Source organism: Nannobrachium achirus (assembly GCF_963921795.1).
Source record: "Nannobrachium achirus genome assembly, chromosome: 23".
NCBI classification, from domain to species: Eukaryota; Metazoa; Chordata; class Actinopteri; order Myctophiformes; family Myctophidae; genus Nannobrachium; species Nannobrachium achirus.
In genome coordinates this window covers 37,798,185-37,814,669 of record NC_137830.1, presented here as the reverse complement: position 1 = coordinate 37,814,669, position 16,485 = coordinate 37,798,185, and the positions used below count along the sequence as shown (strand labels likewise).

The 16,485-nt window shown below is 40.8% G+C and overlaps 1 protein-coding gene across 1 annotated transcript in view; it reads left to right on the top strand.

The window, feature by feature from the left end:
* slc13a4 (solute carrier family 13 member 4) overlaps positions 1–16,485 on the top strand; it is a gene marked incomplete at both ends in the record, with an annotated part of 57,565 nt that overhangs the window by 19,432 nt on the left and 21,648 nt on the right. The window contains 2 exons of the mRNA XM_080754359.1: positions 2,877–3,013; positions 3,845–4,020. Coding sequence (XP_080610485.1) covers positions 2,877–3,013; positions 3,845–4,020 — 313 coding nt within the window. The remainder of the gene's footprint in view (positions 1–2,876; positions 3,014–3,844; positions 4,021–16,485) is intronic.

Genomic DNA, 16,485 nt, shown 5'->3' with positions numbered 1-16,485 from the left:
CTGAGTGGCCACAGACTGAACCCATGTAAGACCCGATGGCAACCTAAAGACCTCGTTTAAATACCATGAAGGCTCAGATATCCGGTTTTGACTGCGTGTTAATGCCTTAAAGTGAGAGTCATGTGCTCTAGATTACGGTACAGTGTACTGCATTTACCGTTCTCAGGGAATTCGGTGAAAGGTCAACATAAGATGCATGCATGTTTTTCAAATACAAGTTTTGGAATTAAGGGGCTTTAATTAAGCAGACATTCTTATAGCCATGTTGTGATTTTTGGCAAGGGTTGCTGCGCACGTGTGTGTGTGTGTGTGTGTGTGTGTGTGTGTGTGTGTGTGTGTGTGTGTGTGTGTGTGTGTGTGTGTGTGTGTGTGTGTGTGTGTGTGTGTGTGTGTGTCTATAATGAAACCCCCTACCAGTTCTCTGATCCCTGTTATCAGTGGCAGAGGGCCAAATCCTGGAGTCAGTGGGTTCACCTATCAGACGACAAGCAGTCATTCTTCATTCACAGCAGAACCATTAGCATGTCTTAGAACAGAGCAACATGACATGGTTCAGTCTGGTGCACGTATGGTGCTCACAACGAGTTGCTCTGCGCCGCGTTGTGAGCTTGTAGATTATGAAACCTCTGTTTTTCTTGTTTTTATTTTATTTCTTCATGAAAGTATTGAAAAAGATTATCAAATTTTGTTTTTAATTGGAAATCTTTGCTTTTTTGGGAATGTTTATTGCAAATGTTTTGAAAAAATACAAATTAAAAACAAATTGCATGAAACCCACAAATGGGTCACAACCCACTGTTTGGGAAACAGTGGTCTGGAGAGGGCACTTTTTACAGACCCGAGACCCCTTTGTGTCTAAGCGTGCACATACCGGTAGGTAATGTTGATGTTAACCATTCTCACGAAACCTGACAAATATTAAAAGTGGGTTTGTTTACATCATCACCACTAAACTGTCGCCACTAAGCAGTAAAGGCGTTATTAATGATGATTCTATTCAGCGTAATTAGCCATAAATGATAACTCCTGTAGAGAAATTTTATTTTGAAGACGTTTTCTCTCTACAAGAGTTACAAGGGGGAGCGGGGACGCCCTTGCTGGTTGAGCCCATCCGTCCATTTTCTGCTCCAAACATGTACAAATGCAATATATAAGGTGCTCACCGCATTGTCGAAACTGTTCTCTACCGATGTTCTCTCAGTGATTTGACCAGTTGATCTGAACTTGCACACTAGCATTGACCATTGGCATATGCAGGTAGTGAGGGAGCCGATTATTCCCTTTTCTCAATTTCAAGCTGCTTTCTTGCCATTTCCGCCATGGGCTATGGGCTATGGGCTATGGGATTTGTAGTCAGTAGACACGGTTGTGGTCCCATAGCCTGGAAAGACGCTGGGTGGAAAGGCTGAACTGATTTGTAAAGAGAACCGAGAATGAGTGGAACCGTGATGATGACACACTTGACAGGATTAGAGTAGTCTGAATATTGACGATTTGTGACGGGATCCTGTTATGGGAGGCAGATTAACTGATAGTTTTGGAAATTGATTTGCCCCAAAACTATGGCAATCTATTATTAGTGTAGAAGAAATGCCACTTCAAATTTTTAAATCAGCCTCATGGTGGCGCTATAACAGGCCAATTCGTGGTTTTACCTATAACTCCACTGATCAGTTTCAAACTTTGTAAGCGCACTCCCTATTAGGCCAAGGAAAAACCCATTCCTTGCATTTTTCACATCAGCCTTTTATAGCGCCACCTGGAGGCCGACTTATGTAAGACACATTTTTGGATATTACTCCTTCAGATTTGACCCAAAATGAACACAAATCAGTACACAGTATCTCTACAGTCATATGATCAAGACGGATCTGTCCTGTATTAAATATTCCATCCTGATTGGCTAAGATTGTCCTCCAAACTTTGCAGGATTGATCCGTTTCAAACAAAATGCCTCAAATCAAACACAGCAGGCAATTGTAATGAAATTGTGCACGCACATTCGCAAAAGGCCAAGGAATAAATTACACTACAAAATGTTCAAATCAGCCTCATGGTGGCGCCATGAAAGGCCTAAGATTGGTAAAGAACACTTGCCACCCTTTTTACATTGGCCTATTATACCACCACCAGGACGTGTGGCTGGTGGAGACCTGTGCTCGGAAGAGCACTTCTTCTAGTTTATTCTTGATTTATTTGCACTGACTAAGTGACTATGGACACTTATTGTTTGGCCCTGCACTATTGGGTTGTGTTGGTAGTATTCAGTGCTATTGCTGTGCTGGCATGGCGGTGAGATACTTGTGTTGCAATGAATAGCATTGACTGTTATGAACACTTTTGTTAGTTGTGCTTTAAGTATTGCTATTTGTGTGTGACATGACACTTATGAGCGTTGAATGTTTTTTTTGGACACTTTATGTATATATTCTTCTTTTATTGTGATAGCTTTTTTGACACTTTATGTATGTATTCTTTTTTTTTTTTTTTTTTTTTACTGATCACAACAGTACTTTCTTTCTTTTTCTTACTTCTCTGTAACTTGTAACCTTAAAACTGCTGTGCTGCCTCTGGGCAACTGATTTCCCCCCTTGGGACAATAAAGGTATCTATTTATCTATCTATCTAAATGCAAACACCTGTGTGTGTGTGTGTGTGTGTGTGTGTGTGTGTGTGTGTGTGTGTGTGTGTGTGTGTGTGTGTGTGTGTGTGTGTGTGTGTGTGTGTGCGTGCGTGCGTGCGTGCGTGCGTGCGTGCGTGCGTGCGTGCGTGCGTGCGTGCGTGCGTGCGTGCGTGCGTGCGTGCGTGCGTGCGTGCGTGCGTGCGTGCGCCTGTGCGTGCGCGTACGTGCGTGCATGCGTGCGTGTGTTTTCCAGGTGGCTGCAGAATACTTTAAAGACACCACCCTGCTGTTGATAGGTGTGATCTGCCTGGCAGCCTCTATTGAAAAATGGAACCTGCATAAACGAATAGCCCTGCGCATGGTCATGATAGCAGGGGCCAAGCCTGGCATGTGAGTAGCGCACACACGCACCCAACCACCAGACCACCAGATCTATGTACTGTACCTTTTCTCTGTGTGTGTGTGTGTGTGTGTGTGTGTGTGTGTGTGTGTGTGTGTGTGTGCGTGCGTGCGTGTTTGTGTGTAAAGTAACTATGTACATCTACTCAAATATTGTACTTTTGTACAATTTTGAGGAACTTTTACTTTACTGGAGTATTTCCAATTTTCAGTACTTTTACTTCTACTCCACTATATCTCAGAGGAAAATATTATACGTTTGAGCTGTTGCACATTGGTGTGTTTTTTGAAATCCGAAATCCGAAAAAAGAGCCTTTTTAAAATAGCTGATCTACAAGCTCACAATGCATTGACGCATTGTGAGCTTGTAGATCTGCTATTTTTAAAAGATTCTTATATATATTGAAAACTGGATGGGGACATTCTGCATAATGAGCCCTTTCTACTTATGGCACTTTAAGAACATTTTGATACCAATACTTGTTGTACATTTTACTCAAGTACATTTTTTATTCTGGACTTTTACTTGTAACAGAGTATTTCTACATTGCAGTGTGATACTTTTACTTAAGTAAAACAATGGGATTCATCAAGCACTTTACGGCCAAACTATGCCCATATTTTGGTCTTACCGGCATTTAGGACAATTCCCAAGTTAGAGTCAGAATCTGCAATGTTTTTTTGTCTGGGATTTTGAAGGGATTTTGAAGGTAAGACAGAAACGTAAGCCAGATGTAGTCACTTTATTTACAGTACACCATATTTACGACCAGATTGATGAATGGGGCCCAATGTGAGTACTGTTCCCACCACTGGTTCCAGGTTGGTGCTTGGCTTCATGTGCTGCACAGTGTTCCTGTCCATGTGGCTCAGTAACACCTCCACCACAGCCATGGTGATGCCCATAGCGGAGGCCGTCCTGCAGCAGCTCATCTGCACGGGACAGTCCGACACCCCGGGGGACTCCGAGACCGCCGAGGCCCCCGATGATGACAGCGGTATGTATGGCAGACCGGTGTTTCACTCCCTGCTTGCAGCCCTAGTCAAAATAAATCCTATCCACCTGTTTCCGCGGGAGTTTACTGGAGATTATTTGGACCACACTTCCGGTTTAACAGCAGACATACAAGCTCACGTCGCGTCGCAGATGCAACCCGTTGTGAGCTTGTAAATCACACTCGGCTGCGGCACCGGAAGCTCGGTACAACGTCTGCGCAATGCACTATGGGGCGTTGGAAACCCGTGGATAGGATTCCAATAGAAAAAAATCCAATAAATGGATAGATTTTGGAACAAATCCTATCCACGAGTTTCCTACGCCCCATAGTGCATTGCGCAAACGTTTGCATCGATCTTCCGGCGCCGATTTACAAGCTCTCAACGGGTTGCATCTGCGACGCGACGTGAGCTTGTATGTCTGCTGTTAAACCCGGAAGTTTGGTCCGGATAGTCTCCAGTAAACTCCCGCGGAAACTTGTGGATAGGCTATGCCGTATGCACAGGACAGCAGCCATATTGGAGGGAAGTTGGGTCTCTTCTCACTTCCTTCAAAGGTGTTACCAATGATGTGAAACGACACATGCTGACTCCGTCTGGACGTGTACACTTTTTTACGGTCTATGGGTTTGCCGCTCTGACATCATGCTCTGACATCACTGATGTCAGGGGAACCACTCTCACAGAATGGGTTTCCTGCTCTGACATCATGCTCTGACATCACTGATGTCAGGGGGGGAACCACTCTCACAGAATGGGTTTCCTGCTCTGACATCACGCTCTGGCTTCACTGTGTTGTCACACTAACAGAATCCCTTTATGCCCATATATGGAGTTCCCTGGTGTCATCAATATTAAGCCCATATCTAACAGGACTTCATATGGGAATGCCCATGAATGGAGGCCACATCGGCCACATACCACACTAACAGAATCCATATATGGCCAAGACAGATGGCCAAGACAGCCCATATCTTTGTGGCTGGTTCTACAGGCAGAGATCTCCATGTATGGGCATAACAAGGTATGATGTCAGATAGACATCATAGGACTTTCACATAACGAATAACTGAGTAAGCATGTTTGGGCTCTCACAGCATATTATCTCCATATACAGTACATGGACCTCCATATATGGGTACCAGGTGTCTCCATAAATGGGTTACTGGTCCGATATACATCACTGGCCAGATGGCTAAGACATGGCGCGACCTCGAGGTCGCTTGTCGCCCTGAGGCGTCTTACTAGTACTAATGAAGGCTCTGTTCCGTTTCATGTACTGTAGCACAGTGGTTCTCAAACCTTTTATTTCAATGACCTCCATAACTCTGAGAGTGTACAGATGGAACCAAGTGGACCCGTACTCTCAGAGTTACACACCTTTTTAGAGAGACAGCCGCTGGCCGCCGCGTCCATGGACGCGACCGTGGACGCGTCCATGGACGCGGCCGCGAAAAAAACGTCCGTGGACGCGAGGCCGCGTCCATGGACGCAAACGGCCGGCCGTCCCGGCCGTGGACGCGACCGTGGACGCGGCCGTGGACGCAGACGGCCGGGGACGCGGCCGTGGACGCGGCCGTGGACGAGGCCGCGGCCGTGGACGCAAACGGCCGGCCGTGGACGCAAACGGCCGGCCGTGGACGGGTCCATGGACGAGGTCGCGAAAAAAAGGCAGCGAAAAAGAAAAAAAAAGGTGTCTATTGTATGTATTTTTTGATGGAGAATTCAAATATGACCTTCTTTTTTGCATAGGACAACTCTAACCTGCATCAATTGGTATTTTATAATTGCCAATTGTACCCTATCCATCTAAAAAACAAATTGGATGTCTATTGTATGTATTTTTTGATGGAGAATTCAAATATTACCTTCTTTTTGGGATAGGACAACTCTAACCTGCATCAATTGGTATTTTATAATTGCCAATTGTACCCTATCCATCTCAAAAACAAATTGGATGTCTATTGTATGTATTTTTTGATGGGGAATTCAAATGTTACCTTCTTTTTTAGATATGACAACTCTGACCTGCATCAATTGGTGCATCAACCTACTTACTATCTATCTATCTATCTATCTATCTATCTATCTATCTATCTATCCATCTATCCATCTATCTATCCATCTATTTATTTATACTTCACCTTTAGTCCAGAAGAGAGTTCAGCCTCAGGAACTTGCACACATGGAACTGTGTCATGACTGTGTCATGGAGCTAAAACAGAGCCATGTTAAATACTCACAATGACTCTGATGGACCAATCAGGGTGGTGGTGGGGGGAGGGATCAACAATAGACAGAAACTGGATAATGCTTTGTTAACTGTCCCACCTAAGTCCCTGCTAGTCTGAACAAACATCACCTTCCCTCTCATAACACTACTACTACTACATTTATATAAAGCTGCTCTTGCATTTGAATTCAAGTCTGACACAAGTTAAGGTTAACTTAGGTAGTATTTCATTTTGCTGGCTTTTAGGGTCTGTGTGAGTGTGTAGGCTCACACATTATTATAATTGTCATTAAGTGACTCTGAGATCTATCCATCCATCCATCCATCCATCCATCCATCCATCCATCCATCCATTTATTTATACTTACTGTTTACATTTTCTATAAATATTTATTTCTATATAAAACTCAGTTGTGTGGAGTTATTGTGTGCCTTTTCTTGTTGCTAAAGAGTCCATTTGTTCACTAGACATTAAGTCAAGGTTACTATTTTGAGTTGAAGCTAAGTGTTTTATTGCTTTGTGGTTTAACATGATTTAAAAGGCAAATTCATTGTTATGGTTACTTTAGAAGACTGCTTTTGCATTCATGAGTTAAGAGAGCCAAGCTAATTCAAAGAGTTAGGTTAAAGGAACACAAAACATGACCTAACTCACAGCTGCCATTGGACAGACAGTTACAACATACTCTTATCTTTCACAGAACAGACAATTATCATTTATTTGATCTATTTGAGACTATGTAGCTGCTCTAGGGGAAATAGAGCATTATATCAGCCTATTCAATTGATAATGACCAATGGGTGCCAGTTTCTAAGTAGTTAAAGCATATTAACATAACAATATATGTGGCCTAGACATGGACATTGCCCAATCAACTCGTAATCTACAGAAATGTCCACCACATCACACAGTATAAAACCTAGTAGGCTTAGTGGATTACCTATGTTAAATCATGTCAGGTTAGTTTGGTTCAAGATTCAAGTATAATAATTTATGAGACAAAAATGTAAACAGCACAAATGTACAATCACATCTAGGCTAGAATGATAACATAAAGTCCTGACTACTCCTTGTTATTGTGGTCCTAAATACTACAATGATTAGTTTGGATGCATTGCTTCTATCATGTCCAATTAAAAATAAATACATTACATACATACAGAAATCTGCCTTCTCCTGTATTGTATTAGTGACATTCATTATAAATAGTAAAATAACAGGACAGAGCAAAAAAGGCCTCTGTTGTGTCTTTATCTGATCACATGCAATCAGACACTCACACTGCACAGCAATACTTTATTACAGGCTCAAGGCCCACAGGGTAAGAAGACCATACATTACAAAGATAATAATTAAAAAAACAACAACAGAGTACATTCACCAAGCCCCAACAGAGCTAAAAAGGCACTCATGCCAGTGGCCTCTAACGGTAGACATGTACCTGACAGAGTTTTCCCCACATTGGTTACAGATATAAGGTTTCTCTCCGGTGTGAATTTGTTGGTGTATTTTGATATGTTCCAGTCTAGGAAAGCTCTTTCCACACTGGTCACAGCAATAAGGTTTCTTTCCAGTGTGATTTTTCTGGTGTGCTTTGAGATGATGAATATCACTGAACCTTTTCTCACACTGGACACAGCAGTATATGGCTTCTCACCAGTGTGGATTTTCAGGTGTCTTTTCAGAGCCGTCTTCAGAGTGAACCTTTTCCCACATTGGTGACAGCAGTAAGGTCTCTCTCAAGTGTGAATCTTCTTGTGTTGTACGAGGCTAGATTTTACAGTGAAACGTTTGCCACAGTGTTCACAGCAGTAAGGCTTTTCTTCGGTGTGAAATCTCTGGTGTACTTTCAGAGCAGCCGTTAAACTGAACTTTTCCCCACATTGGACACAGCTGTACGGTTTCTCTCCTGTGTGAATTTGTTCATGTATTTTGAGATAAGACAATCGAGTAAAGCTTTTCCCACACTGGTCACAGCAATAGGGCTTCTCTCTAGTGTGAATTCTCTGGTGTTCTTTTAAAATCCCCTTTTGAACAAGTCTTTTCCCACACTGGTCACAACAATAAGGTTTCTCTCCAGTATGTGAACGCTTATGATCTTTTAATTGTCCAGACGAGCAAAATACTTCCCACATTGTTCACAGCTGAATGGCTTCACTCCGGTATGAATTCTCTGGTCTACTTTGAGATAATAAATTGAGCTGAAGGCTTTTTCCACATTGGTCACAACAGTACTGTCTTGGTTTAACTGAGGACAGCACAGGACAGGGAGAGAAAACACACACCTGATAAGAGCCAGATTCACACATTGATCAGCATTTAAGTAACATCATCATTATTATTGTTGAGTCTGAAAAGAACAATACAATGTGATAGATCTTTACACATCTGACCCATAACATTATTAGCAATTCACATGGTTACTATAATAGGTGAGTCTTCTAAAATATATGTCATTAATTCTTTCTCTTACTAAGTGGAACATCCCACTTCTTAATTGTATATTATTTGGAAAGGGTTGAGTAGCAAAATGTTTGCCATAAATTCAATGCTGAGTTGCATTTGTTTTCCTACATTTCCCCTTCAATGTATTATTACAATGTATTTACTATTTCTTACTTAGGTCTACTTAACTTTGTATTTTTACATTATTATATTGATCAACATTAACACATAGTGTGTGTTAGGTTAGGTTAGTTGCAGAGGCCTTTTTTGCAGAGGCCTTTTTTGCTCTGTCCTGTTATTTTACTATTTATAATGAATGTCACTAATACAATACAGGAGAAGGCAGATTTCTGTATATGTAATGTATTTATTTTTAATTGGACATGATAGAAGCAATGCATCCAAACTAATCATTGTAGTATTTAGGACCACAATAACAAGGAGTAGTCAGGACTTTATGTTATCATTCTAGCCTAGATGTGATTGTACATTTGTGCACATTTTTGGCTCATAAATTATTATACTTGAACCTTGAACCAAACTAACCTGACATGATTTAACATAGGTAATCCACTAAGCCTACTAGGTTTTATACTGTGTGATGTGGTGGACATTTCTGTAGATTACGAGTTGATTGGGCAATATCCATGTCTAGGCCACATATATTGTTATGTTAATATGCTTTAACTACTTAGAAACTGGCACCCATTGGTCATTATCAATTGAATAGGCTGATATAATGCTCTATTTCCCCTAGAGCAGCTACATAGTCTCAAATAGATAAAATAAATGATAATTGTCTGTTCTGTGAAAGATAAGAGTATGTTGTAACTGTCTGTCCAATGGCAGCTGTGAGTTAGGTCATGTTTTGTGTTCCTTTAACCTAACTCTTTGAATTAGCTTGGCTCTCTTAACTCATGAATGCAAAAGCAGTCTTCTAAAGTAACCATAACAATGAATTTGCCTTTTAAATCATGTTAAACCACAAAGCAATAAAACACTTAGCTTCAACTCAAAATAGTAACCTTGACTTAATGTCTAGTGAACAAATGGACTCTTTAGCAACAAGAAAGGGCACACAATAACTCCACACAACTGAGTTTTATATAGAAATAAATATTTATAGAAAATGTAAACAGTAAGTATAAATAAATAGATGGATGGATGGATGGATGGATGGATAGATCTCAGAGTCACTTAATGACAATTATAATAATTTGTGAGCCTACACACTCACACAGACCCTAAAAGCCAGCGAAATGAAATACTACCTAAGTTAACCTTAACTTGTGTCAGACTTGAATTCAAATGCAAGAGCAGCTTTATATAAATGTAGTAGTAGTAGTGTTATGAGAGGGAAGGTGATGTTTGTTCAGACTAGCAGGGACTTAGGTGGGACAGTTAACAAAGCATTATCCAGTTTCTGTCTATTGTTGATCCCTCCCCCCACCACCACCCTGATTGGTCCATCAGAGTCATTGTGAGTATTTAACATAGCTCTGTTTTAGCTCCATGACACAGTCATGACACAGTTCCATGTGTGCAAGTTCCTGAGGCTGAACTCTCTTCTGGACTAAAGGTGAAGTATAGATAGATAGATAGATAGATAGATAGATAGATAGATAGATAGATAGATAGATAGATAGACAGATAGATAGATAGATAGTAAGTAGGTTGATGCACCAATTGATTTAGGTTAGAGTTGTCATATCTAAAAAAGAAGGTAACATTTGAATTCCCCATCAAAAATACATACAATAGACATCCAATTTGTTTTTGAGATGGATAGGGTACAATTGGCAATTATAAAATACCAATTGATGCAGGTTAGAGTTGTCCTATCCCAAAAAGAAATTAATATTTGAATTCTCCATCAAAAAATACATACAATAGACATCCAATTTGTTTTTTAGATGGATGGGGTACAATTTGCAATTATAAAATACCAATTGATGCAGGTTAGAGTTGTCCTATGCAAAAAAGAAGGTCATATTTGAAATCTCCATCAAAAAATACATACAATAGCCACCTTTTTTTTTCTTTTTCGCTGCCTTTTTTTCGCGGCCTCGTCCATGGACCCGTCCACGGCCGGCCGTTTGCGTCCACGGCCGGCCGTTTGCGTCCACGGCCGCGTCCCCGGCCGTCTGCGTCCACGGCCGCGTCCACGGCCGGCCGTTTGCGTCCGTGGACGCGGCCTCGCGTCCACGGACGTTTTTTTCGCGGCCGCGTCCATGGACGCGTCCACGGCCGCGTCCATGGACGTGGACGCGGCGGCCAACGGCTCTTGCTGCCTTTTTAAGGGGTCATTTGGAAACCCCAAGGAACCATGAGGGTCCTTGGACCACACTTTGCGACCCACTGGTGTAGCAGAGTGTTTCCAGTGAGCCAATATGCAACAATATCACCCTGACTCTGTTTGACCTGAATGGAACAGAGCCTTCATTAGTATTACTAGTCCAGAGCCCGGGTGTGTGTACTGGGGTGTGCACAGTATCTGAGGGATTGAATGTAATGTAATGTTGGAGAGCCCGTTGGTCAGATCTTTATGCCCGTATATGGTGTTCCATGTTGGAGTGCCCGTTGGGAAGATCTTTCATGGTGTTCCGTGTCCAGGCCAGTCTGTGATGTCAGTACTATGACGTCATAGGATGACGTGATGTCAGCATGCAGACAGATGGTTACCATGGCAGCGAAACTGTGTAGTGTCAGTGATGTCCGCATGCATAATAATAATAATAACTGGATAATGCTTTGTTAACTGTCCCACCTAAGTCCCTGCTAGTCTGAACAAACATCACCTTCCCTCTCATAACACTACTACTACTACATTTATATAAAGCTGCTCTTGCATTTGAATTCAAGTCTGACACAAGTTAAGGTTAACTTAGGTAGTATTTCATTTTGCTGGCTTTTAGGGTCTGTGTGAGTGTGTAGGCTCACACATTATTATAATTGTCATTAAGTGACTCTGAGATCTATCCATCCATCCATCCATCCATCCATCCATCCATCCATCCATCCATTTATTTATACTTACTGTTTACATTTTCTATAAATATTTATTTCTATATAAAACTCAGTTGTGTGGAGTTATTGTGTGCCTTTTCTTGTTGCTAAAGAGTCCATTTGTTCACTAGACATTAAGTCAAGGTTACTATTTTGAGTTGAGGCTAAGTGTTTTATTGCTTTGTGGTTTAACATGATTTAAAAGGCAAATTCATTGTTATGGTTACTTTAGAAGACTGCTTTTGCATTCATGAGTTAAGAGAGCCAAGCTAATTCAAAGAGTTAGGTTAAAGGAACACAAAACATGACCTAACTCACAGCTGCCATTGGACAGACAGTTACAACATACTCTTATCTTTCACAGAACAGACAATTATCATTTATTTGATCTATTTGAGACTATGTAGCTGCTCTAGGGGAAATAGAGCATTATATCAGCCTATTCAATTGATAATGACCAATGGGTGCCAGTTTCTAAGTAGTTAAAGCATATTAACATAACAATATATGTGGCCTAGACATGGACATTGCCCAATCAACTCGTAATCTACAGAAATGTCCACCACATCACACAGTATAAAACCTAGTAGGCTTAGTGGATTACCTATGTTAAATCATGTCAGGTTAGTTTGGTTCAAGATTCAAGTATAATAATTTATGAGACAAAAATGTAAACAGCACAAATGTACAATCACATCTAGGCTAGAATGATAACATAAAGTCCTGACTACTCCTTGTTATTGTGGTCCTAAATACTACAATGATTAGTTTGGATGCATTGCTTCTATCATGTCCAATTAAAAATAAATACATTACATACATACAGAAATCTGCCTTCTCCTGTATTGTATTAGTGACATTCATTATAAATAGTAAAATAACAGGACAGAGCAAAAAAGGCCTCTGTTGTGTCTTTATCTGATCACATGCAATCAGACACTCACACTGCACAGCAATACTTTATTACAGGCTCAAGGCCCACAGGGTAAGAAGACCATACATTACAAAGATAATAATTAAAAAAACAACAACAGAGTACATTCACCAAGCCCCAACAGAGCTAAAAAGGCACTCATGCCAGTGGCCTCTAACGGTAGACATGTACCTGACAGAGTTTTCCCCACATTGGTTACAGATATAAGGTTTCTCTCCGGTGTGAATTTGTTGGTGTATTTTGATATGTTCCAGTCTAGGAAAGCTCTTTCCACACTGGTCACAGCAATAAGGTTTCTTTCCAGTGTGATTTTTCTGGTGTGCTTTGAGATGATGAATATCACTGAACCTTTTCTCACACTGGACACAGCAGTATATGGCTTCTCACCAGTGTGGATTTTCAGGTGTCTTTTCAGAGCCGTCTTCAGAGTGAACCTTTTCCCACATTGGTGACAGCAGTAAGGTCTCTCTCAAGTGTGAATCTTCTTGTGTTGTACGAGGCTAGATTTTACAGTGAAACGTTTGCCACAGTGTTCACAGCAGTAAGGCTTTTCTTCGGTGTGAAATCTCTGGTGTACTTTCAGAGCAGCCGTTAAACTGAACTTTTCCCCACATTGGACACAGCTGTACGGTTTCTCTCCTGTGTGAATTTGTTCATGTATTTTGAGATAAGACAATCGAGTAAAGCTTTTCCCACACTGGTCACAGCAATAGGGCTTCTCTCTAGTGTGAATTCTCTGGTGTTCTTTTAAAATCCCCTTTTGAACAAGTCTTTTCCCACACTGGTCACAACAATAAGGTTTCTCTCCAGTATGTGAACGCTTATGATCTTTTAATTGTCCAGACGAGCAAAATACTTCCCACATTGTTCACAGCTGAATGGCTTCACTCCGGTATGAATTCTCTGGTCTACTTTGAGATAATAAATTGAGCTGAAGGCTTTTTCCACATTGGTCACAACAGTACTGTCTTGGTTTAACTGAGGACAGCACAGGACAGGGAGAGAAAACACACACCTGATAAGAGCCAGATTCACACATTGATCAGCATTTAAGTAACATCATCATTATTATTGTTGAGTCTGAAAAGAACAATACAATGTGATAGATCTTTACACATCTGACCCATAACATTATTAGCAATTCACATGGTTACTATAATAGGTGAGTCTTCTAAAATATATGTCATTAATTCTTTCTCTTACTAAGTGGAACATCCCACTTCTTAATTGTATATTATTTGGAAAGGGTTGAGTAGCAAAATGTTTGCCATAAATTCAATGCTGAGTTGCATTTGTTTTCCTACATTTCCCCTTCAATGTATTATTACAATGTATTTACTATTTCTTACTTAGGTCTACTTAACTTTGTATTTTTACATTATTATATTGATCAACATTAACACATAGTGTGTGTTAGGTTAGGTTAGTTGCAGAGGCCTTTTTTGCAGAGGCCTTTTTTGCTCTGTCCTGTTATTTTACTATTTATAATGAATGTCACTAATACAATACAGGAGAAGGCAGATTTCTGTATATGTAATGTATTTATTTTTAATTGGACATGATAGAAGCAATGCATCCAAACTAATCATTGTAGTATTTAGGACCACAATAACAAGGAGTAGTCAGGACTTTATGTTATCATTCTAGCCTAGATGTGATTGTACATTTGTGCACATTTTTGGCTCATAAATTATTATACTTGAACCTTGAACCAAACTAACCTGACATGATTTAACATAGGTAATCCACTAAGCCTACTAGGTTTTATACTGTGTGATGTGGTGGACATTTCTGTAGATTACGAGTTGATTGGGCAATATCCATGTCTAGGCCACATATATTGTTATGTTAATATGCTTTAACTACTTAGAAACTGGCACCCATTGGTCATTATCAATTGAATAGGCTGATATAATGCTCTATTTCCCCTAGAGCAGCTACATAGTCTCAAATAGATAAAATAAATGATAATTGTCTGTTCTGTGAAAGATAAGAGTATGTTGTAACTGTCTGTCCAATGGCAGCTGTGAGTTAGGTCATGTTTTGTGTTCCTTTAACCTAACTCTTTGAATTAGCTTGGCTCTCTTAACTCATGAATGCAAAAGCAGTCTTCTAAAGTAACCATAACAATGAATTTGCCTTTTAAATCATGTTAAACCACAAAGCAATAAAACACTTAGCTTCAACTCAAAATAGTAACCTTGACTTAATGTCTAGTGAACAAATGGACTCTTTAGCAACAAGAAAGGGCACACAATAACTCCACACAACTGAGTTTTATATAGAAATAAATATTTATAGAAAATGTAAACAGTAAGTATAAATAAATAGATGGATGGATGGATGGATGGATGGATAGATCTCAGAGTCACTTAATGACAATTATAATAATTTGTGAGCCTACACACTCACACAGACCCTAAAAGCCAGCGAAATGAAATACTACCTAAGTTAACCTTAACTTGTGTCAGACTTGAATTCAAATGCAAGAGCAGCTTTATATAAATGTAGTAGTAGTAGTGTTATGAGAGGGAAGGTGATGTTTGTTCAGACTAGCAGGGACTTAGGTGGGACAGTTAACAAAGCATTATCCAGTTTCTGTCTATTGTTGATCCCTCCCCCCACCACCACCCTGATTGGTCCATCAGAGTCATTGTGAGTATTTAACATAGCTCTGTTTTAGCTCCATGACACAGTCATGACACAGTTCCATGTGTGCAAGTTCCTGAGGCTGAACTCTCTTCTGGACTAAAGGTGAAGTATAGATAGATAGATAGATAGATAGATAGATAGATAGATAGATAGATAGATAGATAGACAGATAGATAGATAGATAGTAAGTAGGTTGATGCACCAATTGATTTAGGTTAGAGTTGTCATATCTAAAAAAGAAGGTAACATTTGAATTCCCCATCAAAAATACATACAATAGACATCCAATTTGTTTTTGAGATGGATAGGGTACAATTGGCAATTATAAAATACCAATTGATGCAGGTTAGAGTTGTCCTATCCCAAAAAGAAATTAATATTTGAATTCTCCATCAAAAAATACATACAATAGACATCCAATTTGTTTTTTAGATGGATGGGGTACAATTTGCAATTATAAAATACCAATTGATGCAGGTTAGAGTTGTCCTATGCAAAAAAGAAGGTCATATTTGAAATCTCCATCAAAAAATACATACAATAGCCACCTTTTTTTTTCTTTTTCGCTGCCTTTTTTTCGCGGCCTCGTCCATGGACCCGTCCACGGCCGGCCGTTTGCGTCCACGGCCGGCCGTTTGCGTCCACGGCCGCGGCCTCGTCCACGGCCGCGTCCACGGCCGCGTCCCCGGCCGTCTGCGTCCACGGCCGCGTCCACGGCCGGCCGTTTGCGTCCGTGGACGCGGCCTCGCGTCCACGGACGTTTTTTTCGCGGCCGCGTCCATGGACGCGTCCACGGCCGCGTCCATGGACGTGGACGCGGCGGCCAACGGCTCTTGCTGCCTTTTTAAGGGGTCATTTGGAAACCCCAAGGAACCATGAGGGTCCTTGGACCACACTTTGCGACCCACTGGTGTAGCAGAGTGTTTCCAGTGAGCCAATATGCAACAATATCACCCTGACTCTGTTTGACCTGAATGGAACAGAGCCTTCATTAGTATTACTAGTCCAGAGCCCGGGTGTGTGTACTGGGGTGTGCACAGTATCTGAGGGATTGAATGTAATGTAATGTTGGAGAGCCCGTTGGTCAGATCTTTATGCCCGTATATGGTGTTCCATGTTGGAGTGCCCGTTGGGAAGATCTTTCATGGTGTTCCGTGTCCAGGCCAGTCTGTGATGTCAGTACTATGACGTCATAG